The sequence below is a fragment of the Ranitomeya variabilis genome, chromosome 6 (genome assembly GCF_051348905.1).
Source record: "Ranitomeya variabilis isolate aRanVar5 chromosome 6, aRanVar5.hap1, whole genome shotgun sequence".
In the NCBI taxonomy this organism is placed as follows: Eukaryota; Metazoa; Chordata; class Amphibia; order Anura; family Dendrobatidae; genus Ranitomeya; species Ranitomeya variabilis.
Genome location: NC_135237.1, coordinates 99615154 through 99638550, shown reverse-complemented (window position 1 = coordinate 99638550; position 23397 = coordinate 99615154). Strand labels below are relative to the sequence as shown.

Here is a 23397-nt window from a genome sequence, read left to right as displayed (position 1 = left end):
TGGTACCCACGAGCCATTATTGCCCCCCGGGTCTAGTGCTGGTACCCACGAGCCATTATTGCCCCCTGGGTCTAGTGCTGGTGCCCACGAGCCATTATTGCCCCCTGGGTCTAGTGCTGGTGCCCACGAGCCATTATTGCCCCCTGGTGCTGGTGCCCACGGGCCATTATTGCCCCCCCGGGTCTAGTGCTGGTGTCCACGGGCCATTATTGCCCCCCGGGTCTAGTGCTGCCCACGAGTCATTATTGCCCCTGGGTCCCTGCAGCCCTCTGATCTGGGATGATTCGACCTCATTCACACGTCCGTTTTTCACGTATATTTTAAACACGTTCCCATTATATTCAATGGGCTGTCGGGTAAAATGATGCAGAAGATCATCGTCCTCCGCAGTGCATCGACCTGTGTAAACCTCACACAGTCAAGAACAATGGCTGCCTGTGTACACTATTACAGGTCACTGAATGTGGTCTGCCTGCGTAAACCTGGTATTAACCCCTCCACGACATATGACATATTTACGTCATATGTCATGTCCCTGACTTTGATGTGGACTCTTACGCTGAGCCCGCGCCTTTCCCGCACATGACAGCTGATTTAATTAGCTGTCATTTGCCTATAACAGCCACAGGTGGATTGGAGCGCCACCTGCCGTTGTTAACCAGTTAAATTGCGCTGTAAATCTCTGACAGCGAGATTTAACATTCCAGCGAAAAAGGCGTCATTCTAGCCACCCATCGGCGCAGCTTTCATGTGGTTGCGGGGCACCAATGGGTTTGTCATGCAGAAGACCCCCGTGCCCATCATTATGATACTGCTGTGAATGCCGGCTCAAGGCCGGCGTTCATAGGAGATTGTGATTTCTGCTATGTATGATCGGATGATTGCAGCTTCAAGTCTCCTAAGGGAGGACTATTAAATCCAGTAAAAAGTAGGGGGGAAAAGGTATGTTTTTTTTGTTTGTTTTTTTTTAAACGCAAGTTAAAATTTCCTCTCTTGCCCCGTAGGAAATTTCATTACACTTGGAATTTTTTTTACTCGTTTTCCAGTACACTATATGGTAAAATAAAGTCACCAATGCAAGTCTAAGTCCATGAAAAACACCAGATGGCGTCCTGGCTCCATCCTACTGCTGCCTGCTTTTCACTGAACTCTTGATAAGAGAAGCTTAAGGGTATGTGCACACGCTGCGGACTGATGTGCGGATTTTTCCGCACTGATTTTGATAAATCCGCAGTGCAAAAACACTGCGTTTTTGCTGCGGATTTTCCGTGTTTTTTGTGCGGTTTTACACCTGCGGTTTTTTAATATGGAGAAGGTGTAAAATCGCTGCGGATTCCGCACAAAGAATTGACATGCTGCGGAAAATAAACCGCAGCGTTTCCACGCTTTTTTTCCGCAGTATGTGCACAGCGGTTTTTGTTTTTCATAGGTTAACATGGTACTGTACACCGCATGGAAAACTGCTGCGGATCTGCAGTGTCAAAAACGCTGCGGATCCGCAGTAAAAACCGCAACGTGTGCACATATCCTAAATGATCCACCGTCGTGTTGAGGGTTTTTTTTTTTTTTTTTGCATGTGGGAAACTGATGAAAGTCGATTGTGGTAAACACTGACACATTGATGAAAACCTGGTTTAATATACTGATAAAAACAGGGAGTGTGTTGTTTTTTTTTTTTTTTTATTTATTTATTTTTTTCCCTTCCCACACATGAGGAAAAAATGTATTTCTGTAAGAGGCCTTAATATTAAGGCTATGTGCACACGTCAGGATTTCTTGCAGAAATTTCCTGAACAAAACTGGACATTTTCTGCGAAAAATCCGCAAAATTAATGAACATTCTGCGTTTTTACCGCAATGCGTTTTTTTTTTCGCGGAAAAGAACGCATCATGTGCACAAAAATTGCAGAATGCATTAAAAATGATGGGATGCTTATGTATGCGTTTTTTTAGTTGTTTTTTTTCCGCGGAAAAAGGACGACAAAACGTGAAAAATCCTGAACGTGTACACATAGCCTTAATCTATAACTTTTCCGTCAGATCTGGTATTTTTTGCTGGCACTTCACATTATGCGTTTCTTGCTGTCAAGAATATCGGATCTTTGGATGGAAAAGGGGAAACACAAATGTGAATAGAACCTAAGGCCGGGATTACCGTGCTCTTAAGCTCAGCTCATCCAATTTCCAGTCGTATGATGGGAATCATTGTTATTGGAAAAGTAATTTCTATTGCAATGAAACCTTGTGAGACATTGACCCCAAAATCACAATAAAGCAGCTCTGTCTCCAGATTTCGCACGACAACCTGCACACAGTATCAAACACATCTTTTGTCCAGATGAGGCTGGTATATTTGCTTTTGCGAATCTTCTCATCATGTCCTTTTATAGAGTGCCAAAGCTCATGAGTCCAAATACACCAGTCACATCAGGTCTAAGAGAGCTATTTGTTTAATAAAAATATGCCGTTTGCAGTGTGAAGTTTGCTGACAGATCTGCTGTAATGGGGTCTTCTAGAATGAATATCCCCAGTATTCATTATATACAGGGTGGGCCATTTATATGGATAGCCCTGGGTGGGCCATTTATAAAGTTGGATCCAAAATGGCCGATATGGTCCCCACTCATCTTGAAAAGTTTTCCTCCTCCCATATACTAAGGTGCCACAAACAGGAAGTTGATTTCACCAACCATTCCCATGTTATTTAGGTGTAGCCATATACATGGCCCACCCTGTATAGTGGAGCTGAAAAGCTGTCACGTGAAATCTGTGTTGGAAGAGGGGGAAAGTTTCCTGAAAGAATGGTTTTGTTTTCTTTAAGTGTCTTGTAAAAAAATAAGTGTGTGATTGTGTAATTGATTATTAATATTCTGTTTGCTTTTCAGGATGTGAAGTACATGTTTGGGATTGTGGGAGTTCCTGTCATTGAAATTGCAATCGCTGCGCAAGTCGCTGGGATCAAGTATGTGGGCATGAGAAATGAGCAAGCGGTAAGTAGGGCCGTGCGGCCAACACATGGGCCAACTCCGACCTGTACGGGCCTTCATCAGCTTCACAATACAAATATGATCTAGTCTCAGGCAGACACTGATCATGTGAGCGTAGTAAAAAGATAGTTATTTCTTTATCGCTTCATTGGGGGACACAGGACAACCATGGGTGTATGCTGCTGCTGCTAGGAGGCTGACACTATGCAAAAAAGGAAAAAGGCGTAGCTCCTCCCCGGCAGTATACGCCCACCGACAGGCACTAGTGATGGGCATTCCGGCTCTTTTTGGTGATCCGGCTCTCATGGCTCCGCTCACCAAAAAGAGCCGACTCTTTCGGCTCACGAACCGGCTCTTTTTGGATCCTAAATGGATCCCTATTGAATATCTATTCAGGGTCCAAAACTCCGCCCACCTACCGCAGAAACTCCGCCCACTTCTTTAGAGCCACTTAAATTGAGTGGGCGGGGTTTTGCTCAGATGGGCGGAGTTACACATGCCGAAGCCCGGGATTTTACACCCAGTGAGAGCCATTCAGGAATTTTAGTGGCTCTCACTGGTGTGCCGGCTCCCATCGTTCACAGCAGGGAGCCGGCTCTTTGTGTCGGCTCGTTCGCGAACGACACATCACTAACAGGCACCAAGCACCTCAGTTTGTGTTTAGTGTCTGTAGGAGGCGGACCTGGATCTTCAGATCCGCTGCTAATCTTTATTCCTTTACAGGTTTTGTTGTTTTTATTAACATTTTGGCTTTTCTTTTTCAGATACAGCATTCAAGGATTCAGGGTGCAATCTTTCACCCTGCCTCCCCAGGAGGGCGGCTGAGCGAGCAGTGTGGTGTCGTCCGCATCGCAGCTCTCAGACCGCCGGCAGGACATTATCCCCCGTCACCCTCCCAGGTGCTCCAGGGTCTTTATGGTGGCGGTCCTTGCCAAACAGTCCCCCTCACCCCTCTCCTCGGAGAGGGCTGAGAGGAAGACGGTGGTCACCAGCGGTGACCCTCCCCCTTGTTTTGGGGTCGAGGCCATCTTCTGGATGAAGGATTCTGTTCCAGCGACCCCTCTCTCATCGGGCCCCTGGTCGATCCTCTCTCCCTCTACCTGTGGAACCGGAACATGCAGGTACCAGCGCTTCAGCAGCCGCTACCCCGCAGCAGTATTTCCCTGTCTAAATGTACAGTGCTTTCACACAGAGTCACGGCCGTTTTTTTACTTTCACTTTCACCGCTGCGGCCGGTCACGCCCCTCCGATAGGCTACGCCCCCTCCTTTTTCGGCGCTCTTTTCCTCCTCCACTCAGAGGGGTTTTTACATCCCGGGCACACCCTTCCCTTTCAGTGCGGCCCTATCAGGAGCCTTGGCTTATTCCTCTCAGTACAGCACCGCACCTTCTTCTCCGCTGGCACTTCCTGCTTCAGCAGCTCCGTGCACAGGAGACATCGTGTGTTGGGGGACACGGACAACTCCCTTTAGCCTTTTCTGTAGTATAGTGCTGCAGAATATCCTTATGTCCAACTCTTCTGGAGCCTTCTTTACCAAACCTACCATAACTCACTACGCCTGTGCTCGTTGTAAGATAAAGTGGTCTGTAGGCCAATCGTCGCCTCTCTGCCAGTCCTGCAGTCCTCCTGCCATGTCTGCCCCGCAGGAAGCTTCCGAATCTCGGCATGGGGGTGCTCCCCCTCCCCCTGAGTGGGCGGTTGCTATCTTGCAGTCGGTCTCTGATTTGACTAGGGTATCTCAGTCCCTGGTTCAGGCGCTTGAACGTCTTCCACAGCCTTCAGCCACCAGCGCTCTGACCGTCTTCCATGGCGAGTCGGCCGCACCTGACCCTGAACCACAGGGAGACAAATCAGCCAGCCGCTCTAGAAAGAGGACTCTGGCTCCTCGTCTGGTTCTCCAGGTCCCTCCGCAGCGCTCAAGCTGCTCTCCTCCTCCCAATTCCCCTCTTCGGAGGAGGACATTGGGTCTGATGTGGATTCCAAGTCTGGTTCTGACTCCGATTCAGACCAGGCTTCTAGCATGCAGGCTGTCGTAGATAGTCTTATTTCGGCTATATCGCTAACCCTCAAACTAAAACAAGATGAGGTTTCCCCCCAGGATTCCTCTGTCTCCTTTAAGCGGGTGAAGCTTCCCCCTCGCTCCTTTCCTACCCATGAGGAGTTTGAGTCTACCCTGTCTAAACACTGGGAACATCCTGAAAAACGTTTTTCGGGTAGAAAACATCTGGACGTGCTCTATCCCTTTAGCGCCGATCTTCTCTCCAAGTGGGCTGAATCTCCCAAAGATCTCCCGTCTTTCCTCCAAGACTGTTCTCTCCTTACCGGACGGTGCGTCGCTTAAGGACGCATCGGACAGACAAATTGAGGCGCTGGCCAAATCAGCTTTTGAGGCAACGGGTGCTTCCCTCTGCCCCAGCTTTGCTTCCACATGGGTGGCTAAGGCCACATCTGCCTGGGCCAAGATTCTCCGCCGAGGCATTTTGGCTTCGGCCTCCCCTACCGAGCTGGCTGACCTCGCCGACCAGATTAACCACGCAGGGAAATACCTTCTCACTGCCTCCTTAGATGCAGCAGCCTGTTCAGCCAGGGCAAGCAGCAACATTGTTGCTATGCGCCGCATTCTTTGGCTCAAAGCATGGAGTGCAGATGCTACTTCCAAAAAGTCTCTCACCAACTTGGCGTTTCAAGGTTCCAGGCTTTTTGGCGCTCGTCTGGATCAAATTATCTCAGACGCGACTGGGGGCAAGAGTACCTTTCTCCCCCAGTCCAAGCCAAAACGCTGCTTTAACCCAAAGGCTCCTCGAACATTTCGCCCCTTTCGCCTGTTTGCAGCCTCAGATTCCTCTTCGCAACAAGAGCGACCCGCTACCACGGGTGAACGTAGAAAACCCTCTTACAAGCCAGCTCCCATGTGGAGATCCAGGGCTCCACCTCCCAGGTCTTCCGGACCTCGTTCCAACAGATACCGTTCCAAGTGACGGGTCGACCCCACCTGGGAGTCTTTCCAGGGTGGGAGGCAGGCTTCTTCTCTTCAAAGACACCTGGCTGTCAGTGATCAGCGACACCTGAGTCAGAGAGATTATCACCTCCGGGTACAAGATCGAATTTTCTACCTTCCCGGAAAGTCGCTTCTTTCTCTCTCGCTCCCCAAAGCAACCGTCCCATTTACCCGGCTTGCTTCAAGCCGTAACGTCTCTGGTCGCCGCCGGAGTCGTAATTCCCGTTCCTTCCGAAGACCGTTTTTGCGGGTTCTACTCAAACCTTTTTGTAGTCCCAAAGAAGGATGGGTCTCTTCGCCCTATCCTGGATTTGAAGCTTCTGAACCGCCACGTCCGACCTCGCCACTTCAGAATGGAATCCCTGCGGTCAGTGATCGCCGCCATGGAACCCGGGGAGTTCCTCTGCTCGGTCGACATCCAAGATGCGTACTTTCATGTCCCCATCTGCATACGGCATCAGAGATTCCTTCGGTTTGCTGTCAGGAACAATCACTACCAGTTCACGGCTCTCACCTTCGGTTTAGCGTCTGCCCCCAGGGTCTTCACCAAAATCATGGCGGCGGTCATGGTCCTCCTTCGTTCCAGGGGGATCCTCGTTATCCCCTACCTGGACGATCTGTTGATCAAGGGGTCCTCTCGTCTAGACTGTGCCCACAGTCTCCAGGTCTCCCTGGACACCCTGACCCGTCTCGGCTGGATTATCAACCGGACCAAGTCCTCTCTGATTCCATCCCAACGACTGTCCTTCCTGGGCATGGTGTTCGACACGAACTTAGCTCGGGTCTTCCTCCCAGAGGACAAGTTCTCAGTACTCCTCAAGGCGGTCCGCCTTCTCAAACGCCCAGCCCCAGGAAAGATGGTGGCCTCCATGGAGGCTGTTCCTTTCGCCCAGTTCCACACCCGCCCCCTCCAACTATTCCTCCTATCCACCTGGAACAGGTCCTTGGACTCCCTGGACCGTCCCGTCCACCTTCCTCTCCAGGTCCGTCAGTCCCTAACCTGGTGGACGTTGTCCTCCTCTCTCCTGAGAGGAAGATCATTTCTTCCCCTTCAGTGGCAGGTCATCACCACCGATGCCAGCCTTCTCGGGAGGGGAGCAGTCTTCCGACAACACACGGCTCAGGGCCGTTGGACCACCCAGGAAGCTCTCCTTCCCATCAACCTTCTGGAGATCAGGGCAATCTTCCTTGCGTTAATCCGCTGGCAGTCTCTTATGTCGAATCTTCCCGTCCGCATCCAGTCGGACAATGCCACAGCCGTGGCGTACTTAAACCACCAGGGCGGGACTCGCAGCGGCCAAGTAATGGCAGAAGTGGCAAAGATTCTTCGGTGGGCGGAACGCCACGTTCCGGCCATATCAGCCGTTCATATACCCGGGGTCGAAAACTGGGCAGCCGACTTTCTCAGTCGCCAGGGCCTAGCAGCGGGCGAGTGGCCTCTCCACCCCGCAGTCTTCAATCAAATTTGCCTCCGCTGGGGTACGCCAGACGTGGATCTTATGGTGTCCCGGATGAACCACAAGGTCCCTCAGTTTGTCGCCAGGTCCCGGGATCCTCTTCCCGTCGGCCACGACGCCCTGGTAATTCCATGGTCCCAGTTCCAGTTTCCTTACCTGTTTCCACCCCTCCCCTTGATTCTAAGGGTGGTAAAGAAGATCAAGTTGGAAGAGATTCCAGTCATACTGATAGCGCCGGACTGGCCAAGGCGGCCGTGGTATGCCGAGCTCGTAAACATGCTCGCGGACACTCCTTGGAGACTCCCGGATCGGCCAGATCTCCACTCGCAGGGACCTCTCTACCACCAGAGTTCTCAGACGCTGAGTTTAATGGCATGGCCGTTGAGGCTGCAGTCTTGAAAAACTCTGGTCTCTCTTCCCAGGTCATACAGACCATGATCAGAGCCAGAAAACCAGCTTCTTCCCGTATCTACCATAGGTACTGGAAAGCGTTCTTTCGCTGGTGCGAAACCAATGAAGTTTTTCCAATGTCCTTTTCTCTTCCAGATCTTCTCGGTTTCCTCCAGTCTGGTCTCGATTCGGGCTTATCCCTCAGCACACTCAAGGGACAAGTGTCCGCTCTGTCGATTTCTCTTCCAGAGTGACCTTTCCTCCATTCACCAGGTTCGGACTTTTCTACAAGGAGTTGCGCATATCGCCCTCCTTTCCGTCCTCCCTTGGAACCTTGGGACTTTAACCTGGTCCTTGGCGCTCTTCAGGCTGCTCCCTTTGAGCCTCTTCATGACGTGCCCTTTTCCCTTCTCTCTTGGAAGGTCGCCTTCCTCATTGCCATTACATCCATCAGGAGGGTCTCCGAGTTGGCAGTCCTGTCATGTCGTTCCCCTTTCCTGATTCTTCATCAGGATAAGGTCGTTCTTCGACCGGTTCCTGAATTCCTTCCCAAGGTGGTCTCTGCTTTCCACATCAACGAAGACATTGTCCTTCCATCATTTTGCCCTTCTCCGGCTCATCCTTTGGAGAAGTCTCTTCACAAGCTTGACGTGGTCAGGGCCATTCGGGCCTATCTTTCTAGAACCGCTCCCTTCCGTCAATCCGATTCTCTCCTTGTCGTTTCTGAAGGTCGTCGGAAGGGCTTTCAAGCTTCTAAATCCACCATTTCGCGCTGGATTCGCTCGGCAATTTCAGAATCGTACCGGTTCATGAGGCACGTCCTCCCCCGGGGGTGCGAGCTCACTCCACCAGAGCTGTCGGAGCTTCTTGGGCTGTTCGCCACCAGGCCTCCGCCTTACAAGTTTGCAAGGCCGCAACCTGGTCGTCCTTGCACACGTTTACGAGGTTCTATCGGGTTCATACCCAAGCCTCGTCCGATGCAGGTCTTGGTAGGAAGGTACTGCAGGCGGCGGTCGCACACCGGCCGACCTGAGACCTTTTTCTCTTTTCCTTTCTACCCACCCTTTTCCGGGACTGCTTTTGGACGTCCCATGGTTGTCCTGTGTCCCCCAATGAAGCGATAAAGAAAGAGGGATTTTTAGTACTTACCATAAAATCTCTTTCTTGGAGCCTTCATTGGGGGACACAGCATCCTCCCTACTGGTTTGTTCTGGTACCGTGTTTGGGGCCTGGAGACCCTAGTTGAGTTGGTACTTTTAATGTTATGAGTTCTGTCGCTTCTCCTACTGCTTTTTGCACTAACTGAGGTGCTTGGTGCCTGTCGGTGGGTGTATACTGCCGGGGAGGAGCTACGCCTTTTTCCTTTTTTGCATCGTGTCAGCCTCCTAGCAGCAGCAGCAGGATACACCCATGGTTGTCCTGTGTCCCCCAATGAAGGCTCCAAGAAAGAGATTTTACGGTAAGTACCAAAAATCCCTCTTTTCCCTACATGCGCGCGCACACACACCCCTGTTTATTTTGTGACTCATCTCTGCTTGTGTTTTGCCAAAAAGACACACATCCACCTAGTCAATAGAAGACTTATAAAATGAGAAATCTCAGAATTTGTGTATTCCAAAATAATCTAAAGTCACCCTTGTACATGTGAACCATGCTGTTGCCATATTGCGGTACAGTTGTACGCAGCACCTTAGTCGGTGAGTGCGGTGATGGAGGCATTCTTCACTGCTTTGTGCATTATTTTCTTCCTATTTCAGGCTTGCTATGCTGCGTCTGCTGTGGGCTACCTTACCGGCAGGTGAGCACAAAAACACAAGCTAAGATTAACATGTACAAGTCACATTGCATACTCTTTAATTTCAAGAACATTCTGCTATTTTTCTCTTTTCATTGTATAAATACAGATTTGTTGTACACTTGCAGACCTGCTGTGTGCCTTGTGGTGTCTGGGCCAGGACTAACGAATGCTCTTAGTGGCATGGCAAATTCTAACATGAACTGCTGGTAAGTAATTATCCGTGCCTATCATGGTATTTATGCATGAGTTTTAGAAAGTTATTACAATACCTTTTTATAATCAGGTTTTTTGACAATGAAAAGTTCTAAAAGGGGAAAGTCCTTTTTGTGATGTCCCCTTAACATTTAATGACATACCTGTATTGCTTGGGTGCTCTGCATGCGGAGGGCTCAGGAGTTTACTCCCGCCACACGCGGTAGCTGCTGGTATCTGGGTGAGTTGGGGCAGGTGCAGACGAACGCATTTTTGGTCCAAGTGCGATCCGACAAAACGCTGGATTGCACTTGGACTAAGGTTATGCCACACAAGTCAGTGAGTGTGTGGAAAGATGTCATCTCCGTGCAGTTCAGTTTCCACACACTGATAGAATAAATACTTTTTCTCCTTCGCCTCATTGGGGGACACAGACCATGGGTGTATGCTGCTGCCACCAGGAGGCTGACACTAAGTATTACAAAGAAAGTTAGCTCCTCCCCTGCAGTATACACCCCTCTGCTGGCTCCCAGCTAACCAGTTCTTGCTTAGTGTCCGTAGGAGGCACACGGACGGGTCTGCTATTCAGACCCAAAGAACTCTTTTTTTCCGTTTTTTACTTTTTACTACGGTCGAATGGGGCGACGGATTCTTTCATGTTCCGATCTCCTCGAACCATCAACAGGCGAGCACGGGAGTTTTACCTCTCCGTATCCTCTCCTGCGACGTGGGAAGCCACTGCCTGAGCTGATTCTAGGGGCGACGGGCCCCTTCAAGGGCACCGATCTCCCCCCTCCCTTATCAGACGAGCACTGGAGTTTTACCTTCAGTATCCTCTTCTGCAGCCAGGCCTATTGCCGGACATTCAGCCCTGTCCACCAGGTTTTACCCTCGGCTGTACAGAGGCACCTTCCAGCGTGGCGTCCGAGCAGCCCCCACTGCATCACCACTGAAAAAGCGGATGATGGAAGGAGGCAGACGGTTCCTCTCCACCCCTCTTCTGCAGGGATGGTGGATGGAGGCTCCCCAACCCTGCATCGGCCTATCTACCCGGGCACCATATTGGGGTAAGTGCTCCGTGAGATTTGGGTGTTCCGACGGTCAGAGGAGGGCTCCATAGCGACTGGGTCCCCACAGAGCTTCGCGGCACTTTTCCCCTCAGTCTGCGGGTGCGCGCCGGCCGAAGCCATAACTTTAGTCCCCGGCTTCGGCCCTGTTTAGGCCGCAGCCCGGGAGGCCCCGCCCACCGCTTGCTCCCTTCTAGCGGCTCCGCCCCCCTATTCAGGCGCTTCTCGTTCCAGACGAGATCTCGGCGGCCATCTTCCTCCTCCTCCATTGCGGTCACTATTTCTTCTGGAGGGGGCTGCGGCCGGCGGTTTTTCAGCGCTGAAGTCAGCGCTATTCCAGTCGGGGGACTCAGAACCTGAGTAAGGTGAATCGGACAAACCCCCCCCCGGCACGCATCCCGGCAGCATTAAGGGACTAGCTTTCCCTGTTTTTTTATATACTTGAGGCTGCAATTTTCTGGTGCTCCTGCACACTACAGAATGTATAGTACAGTATGCAGGCTTGCACACGGAGAGCTGTGAGTTCCCAGCAACGAAGCACTCATGACTCATTCCCTGGTGACTCATTCCCTGGTGACTCATTCCCTGGTATTTGCTACTCTGCCTCGGTAGTCGCTGGGCCCATAGGTGCATCCCCAGCTTTCCATGCCTTTTTATTAAACCCAGGACCAGCATTCCCTGGTCTTAAGGGTCCCCTAGTTTTAAAAGGGTCACATCCCCAGCATTCTCTGCTCTGCCAGAAGCCGGTCTCTTTTTCCTTAGTACTTAATCAGGCCAGTATGCCCTGGTCTTAAAGGCACAGGGCCAGTAGGCACTGGTCTTAAAGGCACATGGCAAGTGTGCCCCCGTCTTAAAGACACATGACCAGCATCCCTGGTCTTAAAGGAGCATGACCAGCTTTTTTTGTTCTTAAAGGCACATTACCAGCTTTGCTGGTCTTTAAGGCACTTGTTCCTACATTCCTCTCATGACCAGTATTCCTGGTCTTAAAGGCACGTGACCAGCATGCCCTGGTCTTATAGACTCGTGACCAGTATTCCCTGGTCTTAAAGACACGTGTCCAGTATACCCTGGTCTTAAAAGCACATGACCAGTATGCCCTGGTCTTAAAGGCACGTGACCAGTATCCCCTGGTCTTAAACGCTATAATCAGTATGCCCCGGTCTTATAGGCACATGACTAGTACGTCCTGGTTTTTCAAGGCCATGACCAGTATGCCCTGGTCTTAAAGGGAACCTGTCACCACGTTTTTGGAAGATGGGATAAAAATAGCGTTAAATAGGGGCAGAGGTGGGCGTTACATTAGTGTGTGTGTTATGCGTTTATTACCCACCTAAGTTGCCGAAATAACTTTGCAAAGTCTCCGTTTTCGCCTGTCAATCAGGCTGGTCAGGTCACATGGGCGTGGTGTCTTCACCCAGATTTGGCGTAGTTTTCCGTTGGTGGCGTAGTGGTGTGCGCATGCCCAAAGTCCGGAATCCTCTTCCAGGGGATTTAAAATAGCGCGGTGTTCGTTATTGCATTGGTGATCGGTGGGCGCGGCCATCTTCCTTTGGCCGCGCGTGCGCAGAAGCGGCGCTCTGCTGGCCGCGGCTTCAGGAAAATGGCCGCGGGATGCCGCGCGTGCGCAGATGGATATCGCGGCGGCCATTTTCCTGAAGCCGCGGCCAGCAGAGCGCCGCTTCTGCGCACGCGCGGCCAAAGGAAGATGGCCGCGCCCACCGATCACCAATGCAATAACGAACACCGCGCTATTTTAAATCCCCTGGAAGAGGATTCCGGACTTTGGGCATGCGCACACCACTACGCCACCAACGGAAAACTACGCCAAATCTGGGTGAAGACACCACGCCCATGTGACCTGACCAGCCTGATTGACAGGCGAAAACGGAGACTTTGCAAAGTTATTTCGGCAACTTAGGTGGGTAATAAACGCATAACAAACACACTAATGTAATGCCCACCTCTGCCCCTATTTAACGCTATTTTTATCCCATCTTCCAAAAACGTGGTGACAGGTTCCCTTTAAGGGCACGTGACCAGTATCCCCTGGTCTTAAACGCAATAACCAGTATGCCCTGGTCTTAAAGGCACGTGACCAGTATCCCCTGGTCTTAAACGCAATATCCAGTATGCCCTGGTCTTAAAGGCACATGACTAGTACGTCCTGGTTTTCTAGGCACATGACCAGTATGCCCTGTTCTTAAAGGCTCATGTCCAGTACGCCCTGGCCTTTAAAGGCACACGACCAGTATGCCCAGGTCTTTAAGGCACGTGACCATTATGCCCTGGACTTAAAGGCTCAGGACCAGTACGTCCTGGTCTTAAACGCAAATGACCAGCATACCCTGGTTTTAAGGGCACATGGCCATTATCTCCTGGATTTCAGCATGCCCTGCTTTTAAAGGCACATGAACAGTATTTCATCTTACAAAAGGCACAAGACCAGTATTCCCTGGTCTTAAAGGCTCATGGCCAGTAACCCCTAGCCTTAAAAGCGCATGACCAGTATTTACTGGTCTTAAGGGCACATCATCTATCCTAAGCTGGTCACCCTAACTGAGCTCTGGAGCACTCACATGCTCCCTCTCCTACAATGGGAGCCGTCGGCTAGCAGGGGCCGCAAGTATTCTAGAAAAACGTACAGGTTCTAGAAAATCTCCATCAACATTTGACGGTGATGCACTGGAAGACCTCTAAGTAGGATACCATACCTGGTCGGAATTTTATGGGCGACGGGTCCCTTTAAGGGCTCCGATTTCCCCCCACACCTTCAACAGACGAGCACACGGAGTGTCGCCTCCATGTATCTTCTTCTGCATCCAGGTCTATCGCCACAACCTGCCCTGTCCACTCGGAAACCTCAATTCTGGGGATGTACTGAGACACACATTTGTGGCGTCCCAACAAGGAGGTTTTTCCCCCCTTTGTATCAGATGCAAGAAAGTGGACGATTCCTCTCCACTTCCCTGTTAAGAGATGGTGGATCGAGGTTTTTTATTTTTTATTTATTTTTATTTTTTTCCTTATTTTCTTCTCTGCACGATGGCAGAGACCTGCTGGTTACAGTCCCGCATTCTGTCACTTGACAGACTCGCCGGGCAGAATTTCTTGCGGTATTCCTACCAGTATCCTGGCCGGTGTATCATCAATTAAGATTCCACAGACGGTCGGATAGCAGGTCTAGTTAGTTCCGTCCTGTGGTTTCGGGTTTAACGCTCTACCCTTCCTTAGCCGCCACATGGGTTGCTTGACCAAAGGGAGAGAATGAAAGTCTCCGGGTCCCAGACCTTATCTACTTCGTTCCACAGTATAGCTGGCCAATCAAATCTTCTGAGCGGGAGACTAGCAAGGGATCGTATCTCTTCTTCAAGCTCAACCAGCAGTGGAAGCATTGGCCAGGACAGTCTAGATCTAAGGGATCTTGGTTCCAAAATGGAGGGAATGAAAAGTATCTCCATTTCTGGACCCCAAACTTCTAACAACCTTTGACAGGGCCCTCTCTTTTTTCGGATGGAGTTCCTCCGCTCAGCCACTACTTCAACAGAGAAACGTGGTTGTTTTCTGGCATCCATCGTCATCCGGGATTCTTCCCTCACATACCTATTTCTCCTCTCTACTATAATCTCTTCGCCTTTCCATTCGCGAACAGTATTTTCACGACCTGGCCCTTCTGCCTGGCTACCACACCAGAGTGGTCGCAAGGGTCATGACGGTTGTCATGCGCTTCCTGCACCTTAGAAACATGGTCGTCCTGCCCTACTCGGTCGACTCTCTAGCCGCTCTACAAGGACTACGCTAAGTCGTCTATATCACTTGCAATACCCTCTCTCTTGGGCTAGCAGCTAAACTTAGACAAGTTTTTTTCTCATTCCCAGCCCAGCAGATCCTCTTTGACGATGATCCTGCACAAGAAGGATGGTAATTCTCTCTCTCGAGTCAAGGTCGTGGCCCTTCAACACGGAGCTTGTGCACTTGATCACTCATTCCCTCGGTTCATTCAATTAGCTAGGAGGGTTCCGAGCAATAAGATGAAAACGGAAGTAGTTTTCTTTTGCTCCGCTCGTTTTCAGCAAGTCAATCAGGCTTTCAAAAGGTAGTTTCTAAGCTCCTTCCTCATCCAGAGCCTTCTTCTGGTCCAATGGTTATTAGGGATACCAATGCCCGTCTTCTTCTCCCGATCATTTCTCTGGGGATCTGAACAGTACGGCCAATCCCACAGCAGGTCCACTGCCCTTAGGCGGGTCAACCATCCGTCTTCAATTTGGATAATGCCACGGCTGTGCCATACGTCAATCATCTCGCAGGTACCCACAGTCAAGCGCCATTGCCGAGGTACCTCGCACTCTCTGATGGGCCGAGATCTATCATTCGGTGATCTCAACAGTACATGTCCCTGGAGTAGAACACTGGGCGGATGACATATTCAGCCGTCAGGGTTTTCTCCTCAAGTGAGTGGGAACTTCACTCGGAAGTCTTCCTTCACATCTGCCTTCACTGGAGTACTCCAGATGTAGGTCGGATGGCGTCCAAGCTGAACGCCTATGTACTCCAGTTCATGGTTTGGCTGCAAGATCCAAGTCCATTGCAGTGCATACTCCGTTTCTTCCACGGTACCAATTTCCATAACTCCTCTTCCACTACGTCTGAGACCTTTTTGGAAGCGGAAAAGGCCCCCAGTGATCCTGGGAGACCCGCACTGACCATGTCAGGTTTTCTCGCTTGCGGTACTAGTATTTCTCCGTCTTATTTCGTCAAAATTGGAAATATGGACCTTCTCGCAGGGAGTCTCCACCTGTAGTTCTTCCCTACCGCGTACCGTTAGATCTGGGGGACCTTAATGGTCCTGGGGATCTTACAGTACACTCCTTTTTCGATCCAGAAAGACTTTACGATAAGGGAACGTCACTCCCCTTTCTTCTATGCGTTCTTGTCATCCTGATGAGTCTTCAGAGCTTCCCACTCTGTTCCTTTCAGTCTTTTTTCCTTATTACCATCTATGCATCGTTGCCCTCAAGCCATCCCATTCCCTCGTTGCCAAGGTGGTTTTGTATTCCCACTGTTGCAGGGGCATCGTCCTCTCATCTTTCGGCTCCAGTCCACACAACGGAATGGGTTCTCCATAATCTGGAAGAAGTGAGTGCTCCAAGTGGGTACGTATCGAGGACGGCGTCCTTCCAAAGGTTGGACACTTTGCTTGGGCTTCTCGATGGTAAGTAGGCTTCCCGATGGTCACAGGAAGGGTTTAGCCGGGTTCATCGGCCACGTTAGCCTGGTGGATTCTTTTCACCATCCAGGAGTCCTTCCGTGCTAGATGTCAGCCTATCTCCCTGTCTCAGGTCCGCATGCATTCTTGAAGCACTATAATTCACACATTTCCTCAGATGTGAGTCTGGGCAGGCGGACTTTGCAGGCCGCCTTGGCGCACTTGTAAGTAGCGGTTACACGGCCTGATCTGATGTTGTCCCCACCCAGGGACTGCTTTGGGACGTCCCATGGTCTGTGTCCCCCAATGAGGCGAAGGAGAAATAGGGATTTTTGTGTACTTACCGTAAAATCCTTTTCTCCGAGCCATTCATTGGGGGACACAGCTCCCTCCCTATTATTAGTTGTATTTGTTTTTATCATTTGATATGTTATACTCTCATATATAATGTGACATGCTATACGCTTATATGTTATTGATCTCCTACTGCTTTTGCACCGAACTGGTTAGCTGGGAGCCAGCAGAGGGGTGTATACTGCAGGGGAGGAGCTAACTTTCTTTGTAATACTTAGTGTCAGCCTCCTGGTGGCAGCAGCATACACCCATGGTCTGTGTCCCCCAATGAATGGCTCGGAGAAAAGGATTTTACGGTAAGTACACAAAAATCCCTATTTTTTGTTTTGTTTTTGTTTTTGTGCTCCCTTTTCTCCTCATCCTAGAGAATCTGATCCCACTATGCTCAAACTCTGAGTGCTGATGCTCCCTCCTCCATCCTACTTCCTCGGCGTCTGATGTCTCAGCACAGCGGGCGCGATGACTTCACGACATGGCACCCGCTGCCCTGAGATGTGCGCTCACTGCAGAGACCGGAGCAGCAGGGGAGCGAGGAGGAGAGGTAAGTATTGTGGGTTTTTTATATTTTATATATCAACAAGTACATTGTGGTTGTCATAATACTGTGTGGAGGACTATGGGGAGTGCATTATACTTTATGGTGGATTATGGGGCGCAGTATATGGTGGACCATGGAGCATATTATACTATATAGAGGGCTATGTGGGGGTTATTATAATATATGGAGGTCTATGTGGAGGCATTATAATATTTGAACGGCTGTGTTTGGGACATTATTAGTGACTAGATGGTGGCCCGATTCTAACGTATCGGGTATTCTAAAATATGTAGGTAGTATATAGCACAGGCTACGTACTATATTGCACAGTGACGTAGTATATAACACAACCGACGTAGTATGTAACACAGCCACGTAGTATATAGCAGAGCTACGTACTATATGGCCATGTTCACACGCTGCGGTTTTTACCGCGGAACCGCCGCGATTTTGATGCTGCGGGTCCGCAGCAGTTTCCATAGCGTTTACATTAACATGTAAACCCTATGGAAACCGCAAACCGCAGTGCACATGCTGTGGGAAAAACCGCGCAGAAACGCAGCGGTTTACAACCCGCAGCATGTCACTTCTTTGTGCAGAATCGCTGCGATTCTGCACCCATAGGAATGCATTGAACCGCTTACTTCCCGCATGGGGCTGTGCCCACGTTGCGGGAAGTAAGCGGATAATGTGCGGGTGGTACCCGGGGTGGAGGAGAGGAGACTCTCCTCCAGGCCCTGGGAACCATAAAATAGTGTAAAAAAAAGAATTAAAATAAAAAATGAAGCTATACTCACCTCTCAGCGCTGCCCGCGGCGTCCGGTCTCAGTTGCTGTGCCGAACAGGACCTGTGGTGACGTCGCGGTCACATGACCGTGATGACGCCGCGGTCACATGACCGTGACGTCACGAAGGTCCTTGTCGGCACAGCCGCTTGCAGCGCCGGGGAGATCGCGACGTCAGAGGGTGAGTATAGCCAATTTTTATTATTTTTTACATTACTATTGATGCTGCATATTGCTGCATATGCAGCATCAATAGTACAGCAGTAATCCCGCAGCGGAAACCGCGGAACAAACCGCGATAAATCTGCAGGGATAACCACAGCGGTTTTGCCCTGCAGATTTTCAATTCCGCTGCGGGATTAACCCGCAGAGGAACCCGCAGCGTGTGAACATGGCCTATAACATAGCTATGTAGTATATTGGTCAGCGACGTAGTATATAACATAGCCACGTAGTATATTACACAGCCACGTAGTATATTGGACAGTCACGTTGTATATTGCCCAGCTACATAGTATATAGCACAGAGATGTAGTATATAACACAGCCCACGTAGTATATAGCAATGTGGGCACTATATGCGTGGTTAAAAAAGTCTTAAAATAAAAAATAAACATATACTCACCTTCCGAAGGCCCATTGAAGTCCTGGCGCCTGTGTGCGTTGCATGTGGCAGCTTCCGGTCCCAGGGTTGGTATGAGCGAAGGACCTGTGATGACGTCGCGGTCACATGACCGTGACGTCATGGCAGGTCCTTCTCGCATAGCATCCTTGGCACCGGAACCTGCCGCTTGCACTGCCGAGGACAGCGTGCGACGTCGGAAGGTGAGAATAACCTTTTTTTTTTTTTTTTTTTTTATTATTTGTAACATTAGATCTTTTTACTATTGATGCTGCACACGCAGCATCAATAGTAAAAAGTTGGTCACACAGGGTTAATAGCTGCGTTAACGGAGTGCGTTACTCCGCGGTCCGTTAACGCTGGCATTAACCCTGTGTGAGCTCTCAGCGCTGACTGCAGGGCAGTAAAGCAGTGGCCATTTCGCTGCCAGACTATGCCGTCGCTGATTGGTCGTGGGCGTTTTGCAAATCAGCGACTTGGATTTCCATGACAGACAGAGGCTGCGACCAATGAATATCCGTGACAGACAGAAGGACAGACAGAAAGACGGAAGTGACCCTTAGACAATTATATAGTAGATGAGCGAGTATACTCGTTGCTCGGGTGATCTCCGAGTATTTGTTAGTGTTCGGAGATTAAGTTTTCATCGCCTCAGCTGAATGATTTACAGCTACTACCCAGCCTGAGTACATGTCGGGGTTGCCTGGTTGCTAGGGAATCCTCACATGTAATCAAGCTGTCTAGTAGCTGTAAATCATTCAGCTGCGGCGATGAAAACTTAATCTCCGAACACTAACAAACACTCGGAGATCACCCGAGCGTGCTCGGGAAAACCCGAGCAATGAGCACACTCGCTTATCACTAGTCCTTATGCTGTATGTATGGAATTACACAGTGTGGGGGTCATTATACAATGTGTTGAGGTGTGGGGGCCATTATACTACATAGAGGGCTGTGAAGGGGTCATAGTTTGGGGATCATACTGTGTTGGGGTTGCCTTACTTTGCCGGGGGAGTGAAGGTGGGGATACAGTAGGATCCTCATACTTTGCTTGTGGAGGAATTCACTGTGTGGGTTTCATACAGTGCTTGTGGGGCAGATTCGTTGGCCTCATACTTATGGGTGCGATGAAAGGGGAATCTAGCGCTTCAGTAGGAGAAAAATTACTTTGCAAAGACTGCATAGTTGTGAGAGATGCTCTTCTGTGGCCCCTTTTGAATATCAAATATTATTTTTGATTTATTTCTTGGAGGTGGCAATTAGAACTTCTGCTATGGGGCCCCATGCTTTCTATGCATGCCCCTGCCTTAAGGGTTTAAAGCGCGTAAGGGTCAGATTTCTTCAGTACTGAATATTGTTCTTTTGGACAACACCATGCAGTCTCCAAAAAGTATTTTAACACTCTGGTCCCATATTTTTCTCTTAGGCCAGTCCTTGTCCTGGGAGGCTCCTCTGATACTAACCAGGAAACTATGGGCGCTTTCCAAGAGTTTCCTCAGGTATCTGTGTTTCTTCTCGTTGTTTGGGAATGATATAAGATTAGTCTGACAAGTCAATGTACACACGGCTATATGATGTTCTTCCTTACTTTTTAGGTTGAATCCTGCAGACTGTATAGTAAACTTTCCGTGAGACCTAGCAGCCTGGAGGCTATACCATCTGTGATTGAAAAGGTTTGCTGCTTAGTGATCGAATAATTCACCCTTGACTGTCGGCATCTATAGTGATACTTACCTGCTATTTATTTCCTTGTTGTTTGCTCCTTTGTGACTTTTTAGCTCAGCTACATCAAGGTAGAGCTGTAATGTAGCTGCATTGCTTACAGGGTGTGGGGGTCATCTGAGATATATCTACTGCTTCAGAATAGGCGGCTCACACCTGGATCTGAGCACAACAATGGGAAATACTTGTCTATGTCATCACTTTTTACCTTTTTTAGGGCTTGTTTAGATTGGACTAGCTATGGCATTCAACAACTTCCAATCATCTAGATGTTAGTCTATCGGCTGTGATTTAATAGCTTGTTTACACAGGTCAATATGCTGCCGAGAACAATTATTTTTAAGCAAACTTAAAGATCATTTCACCCAACTAATTTTGTTTTCCGGGTGATCGGCAGCCTGATTACCCTGCAGTCTAAATGCACCTTTAAGACCCCCATACACATAATACTAAAGTCAATACTAAATTATGAGGAATTTTCTCATAAAGAGCTTTTCTGTAAATGGGGATGTTGGGCAAGATATCTGCCGGCCAGGGCCGTATTTAGAGTTTCTGCTGCCCTAGGCACTTTTCGTGCTGCCTCCCCCACTGGTCAGTATGACTAATGCAGACACTGTCGGCAGTGACTTGGGCTACTTTCACATCAGCGATTTTTACCATTCGTGGCCGATCCGGCAGTTTTTCTGCATCTGCCACGTAACGCATCACTTACGGCAACACTGCGTTCGGTCTCATTCATTCCCTGTGGGACTTGCGGACGTGTGCCGCACTTGCAGTTTTGCCGCGATCCGATAAATGCGGTACTTGCAGCAACAGAAAAAAACGCTGCTAGCAGTGTTTTTTTGTCTCATCGTAAGTGTAAAACCGCAAGTGCTGCACATGTTCGCAAGTCCCATAGGGAATCAGTAAGGGGTCCAAATCTATGTATATGCCCATGTAGCTCTTTCAAAGACCATTCCAGCAATATTTTTACATGTTCAGTCCACTCATCTCAAATCGGTTTGCATACATATGCAAATGAGGGAGTAGATCTGTTACTCCAGCTCTATACCCCCTCAGTGCTGTATTATGTAGTATATAACACAGCCACATAGTACATAGCAGCCACGTAGTATATAGCACAGCCCACGCAGTATATAACACAGCCACATAGTATATAGCAGCCACGTAGTATATAGCACAGCCCACGCAGTATATAACACAGCCCACGCAATATATAGCACAGCCCACGCAGTATTGTAGTGTACAACACAGCCCACGCAGTGTACAACACAGCCCACGCAGTGTACAACACAGCCCACGCAGTGTACAACACAGCCCACGCAGTGTACAACACAGCCCACGCAGTGTACAACACAGCCCACGCAGTGTACAACACAGCCCACGCAGTGTACAACACAGCCCACGCAGTGTACAACACAGCCCACGCAGTGTACAACACAGCCCACGCAGTGTACAACACAGCCCACGCAGTGTACAACACAGCCCACGCAGTGTACAACACAGCCCACGCAGTGTACAACACAGCCCACGCAGTGTACAACACAGCCCACGCAGTGTACAACACAGCCCACGCAGTGTACAACACAGCCCACGCAGTGTACAACACAGCCCACGCAGTGTACAACACAGCCCACGCAGTGTACAACACAGCCCACGCAGTGTACAACACAGCCCACGCAGTGTACAACACAGCCCACGCAGTGTACAACACAGCCCACGCAGTGTACAACACAGCCCACGCAGTGTACAACACAGCCCACGCAGTGTACAACACAGCCCACGCAGTGTACAACACAGCCCACGCAGTGTACAACACAGCCCACGCAGTGTACAACACAGCCCACGCAGTGTACAACACAGCCCACGCAGTGTACAACACAGCCCACGCAGTGTACAACACAGCCCACGCAGTGTACAACACAGCCCACGCAGTGTACAACACAGCCCACGCAGTGTACAACACAGCCCACGCAGTGTACAACACAGCCCACGCAGTGTACAACACAGCCCACGCAGTGTACAACACAGCCCACGCAGTGTACAACACAGCCCACGCAGTGTACAACACAGCCCACGCAGTGTACAACACAGCCCACGCAGTGTACAACACAGCCCACGCAGTGTACAACACAGCCCACGCAGTGTACAACACAGCCCACGCAGTGTACAACACAGCCCACGCAGTGTACAACACAGCCCACGCAGTGTACAACACAGCCCACGCAGTGTACAACACAGCCCACGCAGTGTACAACACAGCCCACGCAGTGTACAACACAGCCCACGCAGTGTACAACACAGCCCACGCAGTGTACAACACAGCCCACGCAGTGTACAACACAGCCCACGCAGTGTACAACACAGCCCACGCAGTGTACAACACAGCCCACGCAGTGTACAACACAGCCCACGCAGTGTACAACACAGCCCACGCAGTGTACAACACAGCCCACGCAGTGTACAACACAGCCCACGCAGTGTACAACACAGCCCACGCAGTGTACAACACAGCCCACGCAGTGTACAACACAGCCCACGCAGTGTACAACACAGCCCACGCAGTGTACAACACAGCCCACGCAGTGTACAACACAGCCCACGCAGTGTACAACACAGCCCACGCAGTGTACAACACAGCCCACGCAGTGTACAACACAGCCCACGCAGTGTACAACACAGCCCACGCAGTGTACAACACAGCCCACGCAGTGTACAACACAGCCCACGCAGTGTACAACACAGCCCACGCAGTGTACAACACAGCCCACGCAGTGTACAACACAGCCCACGCAGTGTACAACACAGCCCACGCAGTGTACAACACAGCCCACGCAGTGTACAACACAGCCCACGCAGTGTACAACACAGCCCACGCAGTGTACAACACAGCCCACGCAGTGTACAACACAGCCCACGCAGTGTACAACACAGCCCACGCAGTGTACAACACAGCCCACGCAGTGTACAACACAGCCCACGCAGTGTACAACACAGCCCACGCAGTGTACAACACTGCCCACGTAGTATATAGCAGCCAGGCAGTATACAACACTGCCCACGTAGTATATAGCAGCCAGGCAGTATACAACACTGCCCACGTAGTATATAGCAGCCAGGCAGTATACAACACTGCCCACGTAGTATATAGCAGCCAGGCAGTATATAACACTGCCCACGTAGTATATAGCAGCCAGGCAGTATATAACACTGCCCACGTAGAATATAACAGCCCACGTAATATATAGCAGTATAGGCACCATATCCCTGTTAAAAAAAGA

The 23397-nt window shown here is 50.1% G+C and overlaps 1 protein-coding gene across 2 annotated transcripts in view; it reads left to right on the top strand.

Annotated features, from left to right (window-relative positions):
- HACL1 (2-hydroxyacyl-CoA lyase 1) overlaps window positions 1–23397 on the top strand; it is a 57050-nt gene that overhangs the window by 4315 nt on the left and 29338 nt on the right. For both annotated transcript variants that reach the window (XM_077268852.1, XM_077268853.1), the window contains exons 2-6: window positions 2886–2990; window positions 9590–9630; window positions 9756–9836; window positions 19821–19893; window positions 19990–20067. In XM_077268852.1, coding sequence (XP_077124967.1) covers window positions 2886–2990; window positions 9590–9630; window positions 9756–9836; window positions 19821–19893; window positions 19990–20067 — 378 coding nt within the window. The remainder of the gene's footprint in view (window positions 1–2885; window positions 2991–9589; window positions 9631–9755; window positions 9837–19820; window positions 19894–19989; window positions 20068–23397) is intronic.